Below are 18,857 nucleotides of genomic sequence, written 5' to 3'. Positions count from 1 at the left end.
CAGCTCTGAACAGGGCACTGCCTCTTTGTCCCTGTCCAAGGGAACTTACAGGGCAACTCCCCTGCCCTGGAATATGGGGACATTCACAGGTGGCCCCAAGGTGTTGACCTTGGCCATAATGGACTGAACTGTGCTGGTATCAAAAGCAGCTGCATCATCTTTGAAGGTGTCAGAGTCCCCAAGTGTCCCATGACCCACAGCATTCCATCATCCAGGGTGAAACTCCCCCCTCCAGGGGAGGCACCTGGGACTCCCCACTGAGCCTGAGCGAACACAAACCCACATTTTGTGTTCTGTGCATTTCTCCCACCACTTCTTGGAGATTTCCCCTCATCCCCTGGTGGATCCGCTCTGTGACCACCAACAGACACCGAGATTGCAAGCACCAAGTCTCATCACAAGACCTGTGGGTGGTGAGATCCTCCTCTTATCCCTTCCCTCTCTTCTTCCTTATATCACATTTTCTTAAGTGTTACTTTTATGTTTTCATATTGTCATATTACTATAGATAGTAACAGCCAAAATGGCTACATGGCTGTTTTCCTCTGCAACCAAATTGCTCTAAATTAAACCCTTCATATATTACCTACATATATAATTTTTAAACCCTTCATATATATTTTTTTGTCCCCTAACACCAATTTTACCCTTGGCTTTCTAGGGTGGGTTGTACCACACATAGAGGACACAAACCCAGTGGAGTTTGCAGCAAGCTGCAAATGACAGCAGCTTGCTGACCAGCAATGCCACCAGTTATGATTTTCCCTGGTCAAAACCTCCTCAGAGAGGAAATGTTTCAGGCTGGAGAAACAGCACCAGGATTTCCAGGCCTTTATTGGCTTGGGTTGATGATAATTGACTGTTACCTGGAAGTCAGAGGGGTGGAAAGGTCTGGGAGAGATGCACAGCTCCTCTCAGTGTGGTGCTTCATGGCTTCCCCAGGGCCGTGTTGAACACCCCTGGAGGAGATGCAGCAAGAGGGCTCTGAACGTGACACGGAGCTCGTGGTGTCCAGCCAGGATGTTTGGGCTGAGGATGGTCACAGTGAGTGACAGCCTGGGGCTGGGGGGCCATCACCACCTCTGCTGGGTGTAACAGAATCCCTGACAAGGCCTAAGTCACATTCCCAGAATCACTGGGGATGGAAAAGACCTCCAGGATCATCCAGTCCAACCTGGGACTGAGCCCACCTTGTCCCCAGCCCAGAGCTCTGAGTGTCACATCCAGGAGTTCCTCAGACACCTCCAGGGATGGCCACTCCAAAGCTCCCTGGGCAGTTCCAAGGCCTGAGCCCCTTTCCATGGGGAAATTCCTGCTGATTCTACCCTGAGCTGCCCTGGCCCAGCCTGAGGCCGTTCCCTCTGCTCCTGTCCCTGTTCCCTGGAGCACAGCCTGGCCCCCCCGGCTGTGCCCTCCTGGCAGGGACTTGTGCAGAGCCACAAGGGCCCCCTGAGCCTCCTTTGCTCCAGCCTCAGCCCCTTCCCAGCTCCCTCAGCCCCTCCTGGCTCTCCAGACCCTTCCCAGCTCCCTCAGCCCCTCCTGGTTCTCCAGACCCTGCCCAGCTCCCTCAGCCCCTCCTGGTTCTCCAGACCCTGCCCAGCTCCCTCAGCCCCTCCTGGTTCTCCAGACCCTTCCCAGCTCCCTCAGCCCCTCCTGGTTCTCCAGACCCTTCCCAGCTCCCCCAGCCCCTCCTGGTTCTCCAGACCCTTCCCAGCTCCCCCAGCCCCTCCCCACACCACTGCCTCTGTCAGTCCATCCTGACTCCAGCAGGTCCCAGGGACTCCCCATCCCTAAGGAGTGGCACGGGGTGGGTGAATCCATCCCCAGCACATCCCTGCCCCTGGAGGCACAGCACTCCATCCCACACAGACCCACAGGGTGAAGGGCCACGGCTGAAGTGACAATGGCACTCGTCCCCTGCCACTTGTCACTGTGCTCGAGCTGCAATCAAAGTGTTTTTGTAGGACACAGCAGGGACCAAGAAAAACAGCAGGGGACACTGGGATTTGAGCTGGGCACTGCTGAGGCCAGGGCGGGTTTAATGGCAGCAGAGTCTTCACCAGAGAGTTTGGTTCTCACTTCCTTTTCTTCCCCTTCTTTTTGAGGGAGCCAGGCCAGGGGTGGCCCCGGAACTCCAGGAAGGCGGCGGCGTTGTGACAGATGTAGTAAGCGTTGAGCATGGCAGCTGAGCTGAACAGATCCACTGCTTGCACTTCCTTTTTTACACCCTTTTTGGAGCTTTTGCCTTTGCCACCCTTTTTGCCTTTGCCACCACCTTTTTTGTCTTTGCCACCCTTTTTAGCTTTGCGTGCCTGCAGAGAGAAAATGACCACAAACCCACTCAGTTCTGGGTCTTTGTCTCTCTCGGACTCCAGGCTGAGAGACCAAGAGAGCTGGGGGTGCTCACCTGGAGAGGAGAGGGCTCCAGGGAGAGCTCAGAGCCCCTGGCAGGGCCTGCAGGGGCTCCAGGAGAGCTGCAGAGGGACTGGGGCCAAGGCCTGCAGGGACAGCACCCAGGGAATGGCTCCCAGTGCCAGAGGGCAGCCAGGGATGGGATCTTGGCAATGAGGAATTCCTGGCTGGGCTGGGATTGCCAGAGCAGCTGGGGCTGCCCCTGCATCCCTGCAGTGCCCAAGGAAGGATTGGAGCAGCCTGGGGTAGGGGAGGTGTCCCTGGAATGAGCTTGGAGGGCCCTTCCCACCCAAACTGCTCTGGGATTCTGGGATTTGGGACACTCAGAGTCCATCCCGAGGGATTTTTATGGAAAATGGGGAGAGAAAAGAGAGGAAAAGGGAAGGGAGACCCTTCATGGTTTGCTGAGATTCCAAGTGAAGCCCCTGGGTCCATGAATGTCTTGGAGAGGAGATGGATCCAATGTCAGGCTGGCAGAGCTGGGAATGTTCCCCTGGAGAAGGGAGGGATCCAGGGAGAGCTTCCAGCACATTCCAGGGCCTGCAGGGGCTCCAGGAGAGCTGCAGAGGGACTGGGGCCAAGGCCTGCAGGGACAGCACCCAGGGAATGGCTCCCAGTGCCAGAGGGCAGCCAGGGATGGGATCTCATTCCTTGTTTGCCCAGGGTCTCTGGTGGATTTTGCAAGCACTTGTAGGCTCCTGGTAGGAATTCAGCCTGTAGCTGATCTTTCCAAATACAAAAGATGCTCACAGGCTTTATATGCTATGTACAGAATTTTACAGCCTGCAGCCAAGAAGAAAAAAAAAGCTAAAAATCACAATTAGGTTTACACTTGCACACAAAGTGAATTTGAGCAGGTCAGTTCTATCCTGCAGCTGTGGGAAGGAACCTTTTGGATATAAACCCTTTTCCTTAAAAAAGTGTTATCAACACTTCTGAAGGATCAAAGGTATTTTACCATGGCTGAGTTTTTTTATGGAGCAGCCTGGAGTTCACATCAAGCTCTGCAGATGAACCCTGCAACACAAAATTACACAGTTAGTTACACAGTGCAAAGCACCTGCGTCTGTGTCGGTCCCCACCAAACTTTGAAGAGAAAAAGGGATAAAATAGTTCCTTGCAAAAAAAATAGTCCCTTTTAGGCTCATCCCTAAAAGCTGATAGTCACCTGTGAAATCAGCTGCTAATTGTCAAACTCCAGGACTCTGAGCTTTTCAGCAAAGCCCTCGAGGTTTACAATCACAGAATCCTGGACAAGACCTCTGAGACCGAGTCCAGCCATCCCCAGCACTGCCAGGCCCTCCACTGACCCCAAGTGTCCCCAAGTGTCCCCAAGTGCCACATCCACGGGGCTTTGAAACCCCTCCAGGGATGAGCTCTGCAGCTGTGTGAGGACTGGACAACTCCTTTAGGGAAGGAATTTTCAGGATACTCGGTCTAAACCCCTGGCACAACTTGAGGCTGTTTCCTCTTGTTTTGTCCCTGTTCCCTGGGACAGAGCCCGACCCCCACTTGGCTGCACCCTCCTGTCAGGGCGTTGTAGGGAGCGAGCAGCTCCCTCCGGAACCTTCTTTTCTGCCTCAGCCCCAGCCCCAGCTCCCTCCATCACCGCCCCGTGTAGAAAATGCAGACTCTCACCGTCCTGTCCCCGCAGCTCTGAAGAGACCCCGTCCCCCCTCCCCTCGCACGGCCGCCATGGCCGCCCCACCCTCCCCTCAGCGTCCCGTTGCCATAGCGACCCCGGGGCGGGGTCTGGTGCTGATTGACAGCCCCGCGTCCAATCAGCTGCTGACTGACCCGCCCGTCGCCCAATCAGCTGCCAGGGGGCCCTTCCCGCCACTGCTGTGGCCAGGGGGAAAAGGGCGGGAAAAGCTGTGAGGGGCGTGAGGGGAGCGGCCGCCGCTATCCCCGCCCCTGTCCCGCCCTCAGCCAAAAACCTCAGAAATGTCACGAGGAGGCCAGAAAACCCCCACCAAAACAACTTGGAGCTGAGAGGAGGAGGGGAGCAAGTCGTGCTTTCCAAAGGTCTTGGAAAGATTGGCGTTTGGTGGACAGTTAGTGGAATATTCACGTTATTGCTGCGTGACATGGGGGAGTCTCTTTAAATACCTGACTCAGCCTCCTTCACCATAAAAATATTTAAAAAACAAACTCTGCTTTGCATCCTTGCAGAGCCACAGTTCTGGACAGCAGGTCCTGAAAATGATGTGTAATTGAGGTTGGATATTTCCAAGAAATCCCCATAAATTGAGGCCTGAGACACAGGGAATCGAAGGAGTTGAAGAGGGCTGAGGGAGGGATGGGACATGAAGGGTTCATTTTGTTCTCTGCACCTTTTTTAGACACAGCAATTTTATCCAAGGGTAGTAATGCTTCTAAATGTGGGGTGATTTTTAAATTTGGGAAAAAATATGGGAGAGAGGAGTCTCTCTGCATCCCTCAGCACCAGATTTTCATTTGCAAAGCACTAAAAAATAGGTACAAGTGAAAAATATCGGTAGGGGCTGAATTGCCTCATAGAAAAAAAACCAGCTCATAATTGCATTATTGCCAAACTCCAACAAACACATCAGTGAGTCTGCCTGGATCATGGGTTTATTTTTACCTTTAACATTAACCTCTCTAATGGTGCATAAGTAAATTTCCTTCCTTCTTGCCTAATAAAAAGTCTTGATAGTGTAGCTCAGTGAAAAAGTCTGCAGATTTGGGAGTAAATTCTCTTGAATGAGCTTTGGATAATGAAAGAAAAAATTTAAAAAAAAATGAATTTCCACCCTGTTCAGGGAAATTCTGTGTATTAACAACATAAAAGAAACAATCATAATTACACTAATTATCTAATTTCAACACAGACAACTGTCAGGAGGCCACATGATAATTATTGAGGCAAAAAGGAAGGCACAGAGCACTGAAATGTTCAATCAAGGAGACAGAAATCATCCTGTGCAGTCAAATGTTGTGTTTTGTGCAGAGCTTGGGCCTGGCTGCAGAACAAACTGCTGTTTACACATGCAAGGCTTTGATAAATAATTGAGGGAAGCTTCTCAAACTCCAGAGTATAATAAGCCTGACCTCATACAGTCACTTCTGTGGTTACAAGTGGATAAATACAGAGTCAGCCAGGACATCTCTGTGTTGTTATTTTTAGGGAAATATTCACAGGAGACAAAGGAGGGATTTTTTTAACACTGCCAGACTGAATGGATAAAGGCTAAATGACCCCCCTTTTTTAATCACTCTTTTCTCAGCTCTGAAAGGAACTTTGTAGCTTTGCAGCCTTTTATTCTTCACTGAAATTTGCATTAAAGTCACCAAACAGCTCCAGAGTTGCTTAGAGAAATTAATAACTCAATTCTGTATGCTTTATATCCCCAGGAAACGGCAAGAATCTACAATAAAACAGAAGAACCTGTGCTGAGGTGCTGAAGAAAAGGTCTTACCCACAGCAGAACTTTAAGCAACACCTGTGGGGTGAAAACAAAACAACAAAAAAGTTCTTTCTTGCAATTACAACGGGAACTGGGATCACTGGAGGGTTCCTGGAACCAACAGTCCTGCTGGGGTGAGATAACAGATGTTCATCCAGCTGTGCAGAAACCACCCAAAACTTCTTTCTGAAAGTGCCATGCTGAACGTATAAAATGAGAATTCCTTAATTGCTGGCCCCCAGCTCTTCTGAGAATTTTCAAGCAGGAGAAGATCCTCATTGTGAAGCAAAAAAAAATTGAAACTGCTGCTTGCTTGCCAGGATGGGACAAAGATATTTCAAATAAAGGTGTAGCCTCTCCCTAAGTCACTTTTTAGGCAGAGGTTCAGGTTTTCTGTGGAGATCTCTCTCTGGGAAGCAGAAAATTTGGTGGTGATGATGTGAATAAATTGTAATCCAGGATAAGTTTGTAACATCCTCCACCACCCAGACATTCAGGTAAGAATTTGTGCTTCTAATCTCTCTCAGTAAAAATAACAGGCACTGAAAAGCACAATTTAAATATAAAATATAAAAAAATGCACACTGGGTATGCACTGTTTTTTTTTTTTTTTTTCAATATATTGTGGAGAAAAAAGACTTTGGGGAAAAAAAAAAGGTTTGAGCCAAATACTAAGGGCTTTTCTAAGTATTTTAGTAATTAATTCAATTTCTCCTTGAGTGGAGATGGGCAGGGGTGAGGGCTGAGTTTGGGGGATGTTCTTATCCTTAAAAATAATAAAAAAAGAAGCATTTAAATTAAGACACGGGAAGAAAATGCTTAAATAAAGAGGTGTCCTTTAAAAGTTGGTTTATTTTGAACAAATGCATATTTTAAAAGGCTTTAAAAGGCTTAATGCCATTTCCATGAACAAGGCCTTGGACAAACCCCGTGAAGGAAACATTCCCAGGCTCATTAATTATTTAAGCAATTAGCACAAATCCTGCCATAACAAACACTTGTTTATTTAGGGCTTCCCTGCCCTATATGAACACACAATGCTTTGACAAATGCCACCCTCATGCAATGCAGCTTTACCCAAGTGTATTGTTCATTATTTAATTTAAGTATTAAGTTATTAAATTGACAGAAAGTTTACAGCTCCATATCCTATTCATCCTGAAAGTTATGGACCACAGAATAATGCACTCTTTTCCTCATAAATCGTTCACCAAAGCAGCTCCCCTCCCCACCCCAAGACCTGGCACAGACATTGCCCCAAACAAGCAAAAATCTGTGTAAAACTTGGGGTGTTTAACGTGGTATTTGCTGTGCCCTCGGGGCTGCAGAGGATGTGGAATCCCAATGACCCTCAGGGAGGAGAGAAAAGGGATCTCCAAGCACCCCAGCTGGGAACTGCACAGCACAGGGGTGCTGCAATAAAGGTGAGCGGAGGTGGAGGAGGGCAGAGGTGCAAAGGTGAGGGGTGGGTGGCCGGGGGACATGCAGGACCTGGCCCTGGTGGCACAGGGCTCTGAGCTGGGCTGTGCCATCCCAGCAGCAGCAGCAGTGCCAGCCCAGGGACAGCACAGAGTGCTGCCTCCATCCCAAGCCAGCCTGTGTTCCTGTGTTGGGAGCACGTCAGCAGCCAGAACAGGCCCAAACAAAGGAGCGTGGGGCGTGCGGGAGGGGTGGAATTCCCGCTGGGAATCCTCACCTTCCCCTACACGGACACACACCTGGGCTCCGAGCTCACTCTGCAACCCGTGCTTTATGCTCTCCAAGGAGTCACGGGATGACCTCCAAAAAGAGGTGTCTGCTGGGCACACAGAGACCTGGTCTCTTTGGAAAGGTTTAATTTTTTTCCCCAGCTGTGCTAAAACCCCCCCAGACCCACCCCAGCCCTGAGGGCGGCGGGGAGCGGGGCGGGCGGAGGCGGGAGCGGGGCTGTCACTGGCAGCGCAGCAGCTCTTCCCAGCGGATGGGCTGCGAAAACACCTCCCGCTCCAGCCACAGCTCGTAGGAGTAGTGGAAGTCCTCGGGCAGCTCCAGGCGCTGGCCCAGCACGCTCTGCAGGCAGTTGTCCACCGGCGCGAACTCCGAGTCCTGCGGCTTGTCGTACCTGCGGCTGTTGAAGGCTTCGATGTTGGCCCTCAGCGTGCACTCCTCAGCCTGGAAATCCCACGGCCTGGCGTCAATGTCTGCAGGGGAGGAGGGACAGCATCCAAATAGTGGGGGAAACACCGCTCTGACAAGGTCTGAGCAAAAGAAAGGCTGAAGGTTTCACGTGAATTAACCAGTCACTCCTAATTATTGTTATTCCTAACTAAATCCCATTATGTGGGCATTTTCCTTTAAGATGTCCCATAAAAATATAATTACTCCTGCATTAAGGACTATTTAAGATAGTCCATAAAAATATAATTACTCCTGCTTTAAGGACTCTCTATAATTATATTATAATTATAATATTATTTTTTCACAAAGACCCCACCACTTTTACTGAAAACCTCCACTGACCACTGAAGCAGGGATGAAGATTTAAAACCTGGTGAGCTTATTATGAGCTCCTAACCACAAATATTTTAAAATTTGGGCAAATGTAGCTATGAATGGTACTGAAAAGCTGCAATAACCATGACATTATGTCATATGATATAAACCTATAATATGAAAAGAATCCCAGTATGTCCATGACCTCTAAATCTGATGGTGTAGAGCGGTGCCATGAAACTTCTGGAAGAAATGCCCAGCAGTGACAAGAATTTTAGAGGTTTTGGGCCAAAGCAAGTGGAGCAAAGTGAAGCTTGCAAAGGCACAGGCAGAGGGACGGGGCAGCACTCACCGTTGCCGTAGGCCCAGTCGTCGTTCATGCGGTGCCGCACCTTCTGGTAGATGGCAGACATGGTCTTCATGTTGCTCTTCCTCCACTGGCGCCCCAGGTACTTGGTCTGGATCTTCAGCAGCTTGAGCACGTAGAGCTGCATCATGGCCTGCTTCACCTTCAGAGCCCGCTTCAGGATCGGGGCTGATTTAAACACCACCAGCATCTGCCAGGAAAGCAGCAGCCATCAGGGCAGGGTGCTCGGGGAGCCATGGAAACAAGCACTGAAACAAACACTGAAACAAACACTGAAACACACACTGAAACAAACACTGAAACACACACTGAAACACACACTGAAACACACACTGAAACAAACACTGAAACAAACACTGAAACAAACACTGAAACAAGCACTGAAACACACACTGAAACAAACACTGAAACACACACTGAAACACACACTGAAACAAACACTGAAACACACACTGAAACACACACTGAAACACACACTGAAACACACACTGAAACAAACACTGAAACACACACTGAAACACACACTGAAACAAACACTGAAACACACACTGAAACACACACTGAAACAAACACTGAAACAAACACTGAAACAAACACTGAAACAAACACTGGCTGGGCTGATGTGGGCACCAACACCCAGAGAGCCACACAAACAAACACTGAAACAAACACTGGCTGGGCTGATGTGGGCACCAACACCTCAGCCTTGTACACCACAAACCCCCAGGAGGGAGAACAGGAGCGTTCAGCACAACCAACACTCTGCACAAGGCTTGAGAGTCACAGAAATAAATGTTATTTGCAGGAGAAAAAGTATTTGTGCCTTCAAGGCTCAATCTGTGAAAGCAAAAAGGGAGGATGATGAAGAGCAGAAGTTCCAGCAGTTTCACAAGGAACCCTGAGCACAAGGCCAGGCTGAACCTGCTGTGTAGAGCCAGGGAGATGCTCCAGGTGAAATGCTGGAGGGTCTCAGGGGAGGGGACACCCCCTTACCATTGTCCTCGAGTGTTTCCACTTGGTCAGCTTGTTGAGGATCCTCAGCAAGTTAATGCAGGAGAACAAATTCCTCCAGCAAAACTGGTTGTTGTCCCCAGCTTCCTGCAAGGGGAGAAGTGCAACCCTGACCACAGCGTTCATCAGCACCGCCACAGAGATGTCCTTAGGCAGAAATCTTTGTTTTTATTGTCTGCACAAGTCTTATTTGTGAGGGAGGGCAAGCAGCAGAGCTTCCTCCTCACTTTGGTTTTCCCCAGAATCTGCTGATGATAACACTTCTGAAACATTCCAATTTTAATCTGCTTTTAATTTAGAGTAGGAGCTAATAATGGGATAAATCCCATTATTCCATCATGGGAAATATATTTGGTGGTAGATTTGTATTCTTTGTTTACAGCCAGAGAGCAAATTTCAGCCTGGTGATCACCATTGCTTTTGGTAACTATATAAATTAATTCATGCTTAGGGCACACATTTCCAGTAAAAGGAAATCACAGATCAGCACAGGATGACAAATAGCAACGTTTGTATCAGGAGGATGAGACCTTTCTGTAACAAAAACCCCTCCAGCTTAAGTGCTGCTGAGACATTGTTTTAAATATTAGGTAACTGTAAACACCCCCAGCTCCAGCTTGTGGCAATACTGCCCGTGGCACTTGGAGATTTAATTCCACCACTGCAGTAACTTGCTCCATGTTTGAACAGCTCCAAGCACAGGAGAAATGTCCCACAAAAATCCTGTTTTGGGGATTAATGCACAGCAAGGGCTGCTGAATTTATAAACCACTCACAGCCAGCTACAGCCTTCTTAACTCAGGGCAAAAACTCAACCCATTCCAGGATCTGGGCACCCTGGGGAGGGGTTTGAAAGGAGATTTAGCCAAGAAAATCCTACCAGCACAAGCCCTTGGCTTTTAAAGGCAAGTGCCAGCCAGAATCAAGGAATCACTGAGGAGGAAGATCTCCAAGGCCACCGAGTCCAAGCTGTGTCTGATTCCCACCTTGTCCCCAGCCCAGAGCCCTGAGTGCCACCTCCAAGGATTCCCTGGACACCTCCAAGGATGGGCACTCCAAAGCTCCCTGGGCAGCTCCTGCCAATGCCTGAGAGGCAGCCAGAGGTGGGATGTCACTGGAATGTCACCAGGATGTCACCAGGATGTCACTGAGGTGCTCGTGGATGCTGTCTGGTGCTTTGGGGGTCCCAAACTGCATTGCCCCTGCAGTGTCACATCGTGCCCAGGACTAACTTGCACTCTCTACACCAAGTAATTATCCCAAAGATCCCAGTGGAATAAGCCAGTATCCATTTCTTAGGCTGATGGATTTGTTTGACACCAGTCTGATGCTGTCTCTACACATTCAAGGAGGGAGGGTCTTTCCATCAGATTTACAGGAGGAGGGAATGGGCCAAACAGGCTTTAATCCCCCTTCTAAGGGGTGGGTTAGGCCCTTTGCAGACCTCTCTGGAGGGACAGGAGAGGGGAGATGGGGCCTGGCCAGGATTTGAATCCCCCACCACCTCAGCCACCTCTGATTTACACCGGGTGGGGACAGCAGTTACCCCACAGGCCCCCCCTTGGGACACAGCAGTGCTGGACTCATCCTGGTTCTCCTTGGGATAACCAAACACACATCACTGTGCTCAACCCACTGAGAGCAGAATCATCTGTGACATCCTCTGAGAAATGTGTTACACTGGGGTGTTGAAATCACTCATCAGAGTGGCAAAAATGGCTAAAACAACGCATGAAGTGCTGGCTGAAAAAATATAAATACATGCACAAACGTATGCCTTGAGTAGCAGGGTGTGTCTGATCCCTATTAAATCCTTACTTCCATGGGTATCCTCCCAAAGATGAACCCCTATGGTAAAATTCAAGGTGGTTTCTGCATATTTTCTAATTAAATTGCTCTCCCTTGAGGATAACATCCATGTCTGCTGGAGGAAAGTGAAAGGTGCTGTCCTTGAAGGTGACAGCTCTCAAACTGTCCAGACCCCACTGGGAGTATTTGCCCTAAAAACATTCAGTATTCCCCTACAGCCTTAAGGCTGACTGTGAGGATTACACAAGCCATGAAACCCTCCCTGAAGTGTCACTAGATGTCCCATTGGTCCAGGATACGGTGGAGTCTGGCAGGGCTGGATGGGGACACCCAGCCTTCAGCAGCCCATGGACCCGGGGAAAATCTCTCTCTCTGATGTTTTTGACCTTTACACACTCAAGGAAAGCAACACAAGCCTCAGATTGCAGCAGCACCATGAGATCATCCCTGCCTGGAGTGGGTTTGCTCAGGATCCTTCTCAATGATTTAGGGTGTCCATTCCCTGGCCATTATTTCCCGTTAACCCCAAAGCTTTCCCCTGTGCTGTCCAAGTCCAACCTCCTCTGCACTTGAATTATTGTAATTATAACAATAATTACACTGCCAGTGTTATTATCCCATCTGCAGTCTGTGTGTTTGCCCAGCCCATCCTCTGGCCAGTCTCTGGAATACTTAAGGCTCCTCTCTGTGGGGAATTTGGTTCATTCCTTAAACTGGTATCCTATAGCACAGGCGTGCTCAGAGCAATTGAAACCTGGCAGGCAACAGCCTCTGGGTAAACTCTCTTTCAAAGCACAAGAGTCTTGTCAGAACAAGAGGAAACAGCCTTAGTTTGTGCCAGGGGAGGCTCAGGTTGGACATCAGGAAGAATTCCTTATGGAAAGGGGCTCAGGCCTTGGCAGGGGCTGCCCAGGGAGGTTTGGGGCTCCCATCCCTGGAGGTGTCCAAGGAATTCCTGGATGTGACACTCAGGGCTCTGGGCTGGGGACAAGGTGGTGTTTGATCAAAGATTGGACTTGATGGTCTTGAAGGTCTTTTCCAATCACAATGATCTTGGGATTCTGTGATTCTGTTCTGTCAAAGGAAAACCCCTAAACCCAGCTATTTTTATGGGGTGCCCAACACCAGCAGTGTCTCTTCCCCACTTCCCCACAGCCGACAGTGACTCAGAATAGTGATGGGAGTGATGTTCAAGCCTGGAGGGGAAAAAAAGTCCAATTTTGGCAAGGCTGGGGGCTACAGAAAAAGAAGACAGAGAACAGAAAACCCAAATCCTTTCTCATGCTGTCACAAAGAGCAATCCTGGCCACTAAAACCCTTCCTATGCTGCTTACCAGACTTTCTGCTGTGAGCTCAGGCAAGTCACAGACTGTGCAATGCGGATAATCCAGGACAGAGATGCTGCAGAAAACAGGAAAGAAGGGCCTTGTTAGCCAAATGTCACCAAATGTCACCGTTAGGCTGGATGTGACATACACATGTGATCAGGGTCTAAGAAGAAAAACGTTTTTTTATTCTGTGTGTTCTCTAGCTTATATACTCTTTAACAAAGCATGATCTTAAGTCATTAACTATATCACAATAACTTATTATTTTCATTGGTGCAAAGCAATTAACATCAATATAATTAGCAAAAGTTTTACAGAAATTTAATAAGGCACGTATACGCATCTACTTATGCACACAGTCTAGCTTACAAAAATTTTCATGGATCTTTTCTAATTTGTTTCCATGCTGACAGCCTTGTCTTCTTTGCTATGGATACACTCGAAAATCAGCAATTGTTACTTCTTCTATTAACTTAGCTTTGCTTGCAGGCCAGCTGTCAAGCCCTTCTATACTACCAATTAACACAAGAGAAATTTTTAATGTGATCTGTATGATCATGCCCAGGAATCTGTAACATTCTTCCTGCTCTGTGCCTGGAAATGCAACAAGTGGTTTGGGTGGGGAACAATCCCATCTCCAGCACGTGAAGCAGCCATGCTGATGGCACAGACAGCATCCAAAGGGGATCCCAGCCTCAGCACTGCCTCAGCCCCCAGCTTAATGGAGCACATCGATGCCTCCTGGCTCCAAAGCTCCATCCTGAGTCCATTAATAAGGACACAAAGGATTTGGATCCATTAAGACATGACAGATGAGTTATTCATATGCATATTTAAAAAGGGGAAAAAAGTAAACAAAATAGATCTGAGGTTCACAGGGAGGCATCTGGTTGGCAGCAAGAAAATTCATGGCGTGTATTTAGAGTATCATGTTTTTCAAAGGCTTCCAGGCCTGTGGAGTTTGTAAAAGTAGTCAATGAAATACACCCAGAACCGGAATTTACACCTCCCTGTGTCAGAGCGTCCAGCTGCACATCCCACCTGACTCCCAGGTGCACATTCTGCCTGTGAAACCTCCATCCCAGAGCAGAGGAGGGAGCTGAGTGCTCCTGGGATACGTTTCCTCCTCACTTAAAAAACACAGGACCAAAAGTGGAAATATTTACAGCAGGAGGATCAACACATTACTTCCTATTTTTCTATGCGTGCCTCCTCGCACAGACACAACCATACCGTGCAGGAGACAGACCAGCCTACACACGCAGCTGAAGAGCCACAAAAAGAGCATCAAAAAGGAAGAAAAAGGATCTTTTTATCATCCCAACACCCCTGTGGAGCTCCTCTCCAAACAGAGAAATCCTGCCCTGGTGAGCTGTGAAAGATCTGTGCTGTCTCAGGTCTCTGATCCATGGTGGTCCAGCCAGTGCCCAAACCAGGGCTGGTGCCTCTCTCAGATCAGCAGTAAAGGGCAGTGACAGCTATGGAAAACCTGAAGGAGTCAGGAAAGCTGAATTACAGCTACAAAAAGTGGGAACAACCTGGAAGATCCTATCCCATCTGGCCTCGATGAAGTGTGGCCCAGAGATGCTCGGTGGCACTGGATGGCTCCCCAGGAGTCCATGTGAAGATGAAAACTACTTCATTTTAAAGAAGAAACCTATTTTATTTTAGTACTATTTCAGCAGCCCAATCAGAGATTGGGAACCCAGCATCCACTCATCCTCATCATGCCAAAGGGATCTGCTCCCTCCCCATATTTCTGTAGTGTACAGGACACCCCAAAGCCTTGTCAGGCCCCCTGGGTCCCCCCAGGACATCAGGGGGGGACAAAGCATGAAGCCTTCCTGCCCCATCACCTGTCTGTCCCCCACCAGGGGCTGTACCTGTTTTTGGCAGTGATGTAAGACATGATGTTCTGGTTGAAGAATTTCAGGATCAGCGGGATGCAGTTGGCAAACACCAGGTGCTGGGACACGTACTCAAACTGGGGGAGAGAAGGGAAACAGGTCAGCTTTAGGGGAGAGCTGGGAGCACCACCTGGGAATGGAAACCTCTTCCCAGCCAAAAGCAGAGCACTTGGTTTGCCCCAGACACCTCACAGAGCATTCTGTCCCTGAAGTTTGCTGTGTAAGGTTTGTGTCACACACGGCAGCTGGAAAATTCCATTTGCCATAGAGAGGACACGCACACTTCACAGCAGTGCTCTGGGAATAGCTGCACCTCATGGCTTTTCAAAATTAAATCTGGCAAAACAGTGTGTGGGAAGAGGGAAGGGGCTGTAGCTATTACATGAGAAAATACAATAAATCCTATTGCTCTCACACACTAATCCCAGTTCCCTCAGTATTTTGACTGAAACAATATCCCTATTTTCCTACTTGCTTTTAATTCTCCTCTTCCTCAAAGCATTAAATGGTCTTCAAGGTCCCTTCCAACCCAAACCACTCTACAGTTCATTAATACAACAAATCTCTCCTGTCCTCTAAAGATACAAACTGCAGCAAACCCCAGTCCTATCCCATCCTGCCCTTCCCATGCCTCTCCATCCAGATCTCCAGTTTGAGAGGGAAGGAACAGTTTGTTCCCATCTCAGCCTGGTGCCAGCTGTCAGCATTGGCACACTACAGATGACACAACACCACAGATGACACAGCACTGGGAAGTGCTGGTGAGTAATGGACCTTTCCAACCCAAACCATTCTGTGGTTCAGTGGTTCCTTCATTTCAGACCTCCTGGAGTTCTCACGGTGCTCCCTGAGACCACCTTTGTCACAGAAAGAACAAAATCAGCCTGATCAGACACAAAGAAAAGCAGAATCAGGGGGATTCAGAAACCCTGCAGCTTTCTCCAGGCTCAGCAGCAGGCTGCAATGCCCTCCTGCCTGGGGGGAAGAAAGGAGAGGAGCTGCTTTGAAGTGAGAAAAATTAATGAAGGGATGTGGGGAGGGGAGCAGAACAAATGTAGGATTGTAAAAATGTGGGAGTTGGTTTCATTTTACCCAATCCAGGACGTGGATTTATATTTATCCTCAGTTAAATATCAGTGGGTTTTATAACGCAGAGGGATTTGTAGCATGCTGAAAGCTTTAACAGAAAAAATTAGAAAACATTAATTGTTTGACTTGCAGAACGAGTGGAGAACTGGGCCACAGCTCATATTAGTCCTTGGGTTTTTTAACCAAGGAAAGCCCTGGAGTGGGGTGCAGTTTGATTGGTGCCATGCAGATGGAACAAAAATCACATTGGGAACAAAAATCAGATGGCAACTATGACCCAGATCTCCTCCTCTGTTGAAACTGGAGCCCAAGAAACCGATCCTGCCAAAAGCAGATTAGGTGACCTCGTGAGGTCCTTCCCAGCACTATTTCTGGGCACTGGAGATGACAGAGCAAAAGAGAGTCTTGCTTAATCCCCTTCTCTTCCCCCTTCTGCCAGGGAGGCTGGTGCTATTTCCTAAACTTAACCTGAATGGATATTCCCAGAAGCCTAAAAGCTCCTGCCACACAAGTAGGAAAGGTGTTGCCAAAGCACAGCGGGGTCATCCCAACCTGAGCAACCCTGAACAAGTCCTGGAGCTATGGAAATGTGAGTACAGCTCCTCATGGAAACTCTTCCAGGAGAGGGTTTATCAGGACCTTGGAGCCCAGCTGGGCAATGGCCATCCCTTCCTCCAGGCCACCTGGTAGATGTGGTTCAGCTTGAAGTGCTTGAGGAGCAGCAGCAGCAGCGCCGAGATGCTCTTCACGATGATCTCCTTGTGTCTGTTCACGTCGATGCCCAGCTTCATGCTCTGCAGGACGGTGATCCTGGGCAGAGGGAACACAGCTCTGTGCTGGGGCAGCAGGGAGCCCAAGGGACCCTGGAGCTCTCCTTCACCTGGATCAGCTCTACAAAACCAAGCACCTCTTGCTCCCCCTGAGTGAAGTATCGGGGTGATGCCAAAATGTGTTCAAAAAGGAGGTAAAAAAGGTGGATTGCCCTCCACCAGGAATCGTGGTGGAGCAGTAGGAAGGACACCTCTTGTATGCTGACAAATCTTTATGATTTGGGTCAATTAGCAGGATTTTATCATTTGTGCCACTTAGCTTGGAGTGGCTGCACTCACATCATGGCAGCATCACAGCTGGCTTTCACTGCCTGCCCTGTGCCAACTGTAATTCACACCTACCCAAACAGATACCCCAAATCTGGGCCCCCCAAATCTATTGGCTCTCCTGCTTGGTCCAAGGCCTGGTGGCAAGGCTGGGATGGCCAGTGGCCACCTGGTGAGGGACTTACGGCATCTCCAGGTTGCCAATAGAGTCAGTCTTCTTGGCCTTGGAGGTGGGTGCAGCAGCCAGGAGGATCTTCAGCAAAGCGATCTGCAGGAGAGGGCAGGTGTGGGGGATGGCCAGGAAAGGGAATTCCTTCCTTCTCCACTTGCTGAAACTGGATAACTCCAAGCCAACTCTACAGGGTTTCACCAGACCACACTCAGCCTCTGACAGACAGGACAAGTGTGGGGAGCCAACAGCTCTGTTTGATCCTTAACCTAAGGCATCAAATGTGCCTGAGCTCTGGCAGGGAGAGTAAAACAGCACAAGGAACACCTGGAGTTTAAATGCACTTAAATTCTGTCTTTCCCTACAGAGCCCACGTTACCCAGCCAGCATCTCAGAACCCTCTGAATCCCTCCTCTTGAACTGTACCTTCCTCCTAACTCTGCTCAGGATCCCATCAAAATCTGACAATCCAGGTCCTGAACACCCTCCTGTGCTGAGCTCTGCAGCTCCTGGACTGGCACCATTCCCTACTCCAGAGCTCTTCCTTCCTTTTAAGGAACGGGGGCTTACCATGTACTGGGGGAGATTGTACAACATTGCTCGATACAACACCTCACAAGGGGTTTCTTGCACTTCCTCTTCCCCCTAGGGCAGAGAAACATTAAAAACAAGGAAAAATGAACTAAAAATAAGCATGGATTTATGTGACACTTTGGAAGCCTCCCATCTTCTCTCTGGTGATGGGGTGAAACAACTTCCTCCTCACCAGAGACATGGGGCACTTCTCCAGCTCCTCCTCGTTCTTGATCTGGACATCCGAGATGGAAACGTACTTGTGCTGGCAAAACACACAGACAGAGGCAGAGCAGTGTCACAGTGTCACAGGAAACTGGTCACAGCAATCCCCCAGTGAGGTGTGCAGGTCACACGCACAGCCACGGGCAGCTCATCCCTGACTGGGACATCCCTGAAGCCCCTCACACCTCCTGCCTTGGGTTACTTCCACCTGCTCCTTCTAGGAGCTCTCTGTAAGGAATTAGAGGGACAATCATCTCCGAAAGACATCCCAGACCCTGGATAGGGTCAGGTGGCTTCTGGAGGGGTCTCATTCCCCACAGAGCACTGCAGGAGCTGAGTCTGGCTGTGCTTCCCTCTGGGAAAAGCACATTTGGGAATGTATGCCCAAACCCAGCTCTGAAAGTCTGTCACCTTCAAAACACATGACAGACATTCACCAGGAACCAGGAATGCTACACCTTGGATAAGGGAAAGTTAAAATGCTGGAGAGGCTACTTGAGGACTCCGTTTTTAATTTTTTGCCTCAATTCCTGCAAGAAGCTCCAAAAGCTTTTCCTGTGGCACCCAACTTTTTACTCCCTGCAGCAGTAACAGTGTTTCAGGGAGGGTGGCCAGGAGGATCCACATGGTGGATATCCCATGCCATGCATGGAGCCACCACCTCACCTGCTTCAGGGTCTTCACACTTTCATGGATCGGCCGCGGGAGCCCTATCAGGGTTTCGGTGTCCCTGGGGAAGAGGAAGGAAGGAAGTCAGTACTGGGAAGGACATCCATGCTCAAACATTCCCATGTCCCAACAGGTAAAAGAGGGAGCCTGGAGTCTGCTGAATGCATCCCAGATGGGTCAGCAACTGGGAGAGGTGTTGGCCTGAGCAGCTGCCCTTCCACCTTCTCCCCATCATGCCTGCACGAGGCAGGAGAGACACTGGGGTGAAGAACCGGGGTGAAATCAGACTGAATCAGAATTT

General features: G+C 49.2%; 1 protein-coding gene and 2 long non-coding RNA genes across 3 annotated transcripts; all 3 read right to left on the bottom strand.

The window, feature by feature from the left end:
• Positions 1 to 2,757: 2,757 nt before the first annotated feature.
• Positions 2,758 to 4,112, bottom strand: LOC118698152 (uncharacterized). Its single transcript, XR_004981838.1, has 3 exons — positions 4,051 to 4,112; positions 3,371 to 3,429; positions 2,758 to 3,195 (listed from the first exon to the last, which is right to left on the bottom strand). It is a non-coding gene; the product is annotated as an uncharacterized LOC118698152 (long non-coding RNA).
• A 3,629-nt stretch (positions 4,113 to 7,741) lies between these two features.
• LOC118697669 (striatin-interacting proteins 2) lies at positions 7,742 to 17,110 on the bottom strand. The gene is made up of 7 exons (XM_036400483.2): positions 17,106 to 17,110; positions 16,507 to 16,633; positions 14,711 to 14,811; positions 12,834 to 12,900; positions 9,673 to 9,777; positions 8,665 to 8,869; positions 7,742 to 8,020 (listed from the first exon to the last, which is right to left on the bottom strand). Exons 1-7 carry the CDS (start codon positions 17,108 to 17,110, stop codon positions 7,770 to 7,772), a joined length of 861 nt encoding a protein of 286 aa, XP_036256376.1. The 3' UTR covers positions 7,742 to 7,769.
• A 27-nt stretch (positions 17,111 to 17,137) lies between these two features.
• Positions 17,138 to 18,617, bottom strand: LOC118698281 (uncharacterized). The gene is made up of 4 exons (XR_004981862.2): positions 18,554 to 18,617; positions 17,856 to 17,927; positions 17,660 to 17,734; positions 17,138 to 17,188 (listed from the first exon to the last, which is right to left on the bottom strand). It is a non-coding gene; the product is annotated as an uncharacterized LOC118698281 (long non-coding RNA).
• Positions 18,618 to 18,857: the final 240 nt, after the last annotated feature.

Source organism: Molothrus ater, chromosome 5, assembly GCF_012460135.2.
Source record: "Molothrus ater isolate BHLD 08-10-18 breed brown headed cowbird chromosome 5, BPBGC_Mater_1.1, whole genome shotgun sequence".
In the NCBI taxonomy this organism is placed as follows: Eukaryota; Metazoa; Chordata; class Aves; order Passeriformes; family Icteridae; genus Molothrus; species Molothrus ater.
This window is presented reverse-complemented; position numbering and strand designations above follow the sequence as displayed.

Excerpts from the sequence above, each read along its gene's own strand:
- LOC118697669 (XM_036400483.2), bottom strand. Across the intron at positions 12,901-14,710 it reads TACATCACTGCCAAAAACAG|CATCTCTGTCCTGGATTATC; the intron begins GTACAGCCCCTG and ends TGTTTTCTGCAG. Across the intron at positions 9,778-12,833 it reads AGCTCACAGCAGAAAGTCTG|GAAGCTGGGGACAACAACCA; the intron begins GTAAGCAGCATA and ends CTCCCCTTGCAG.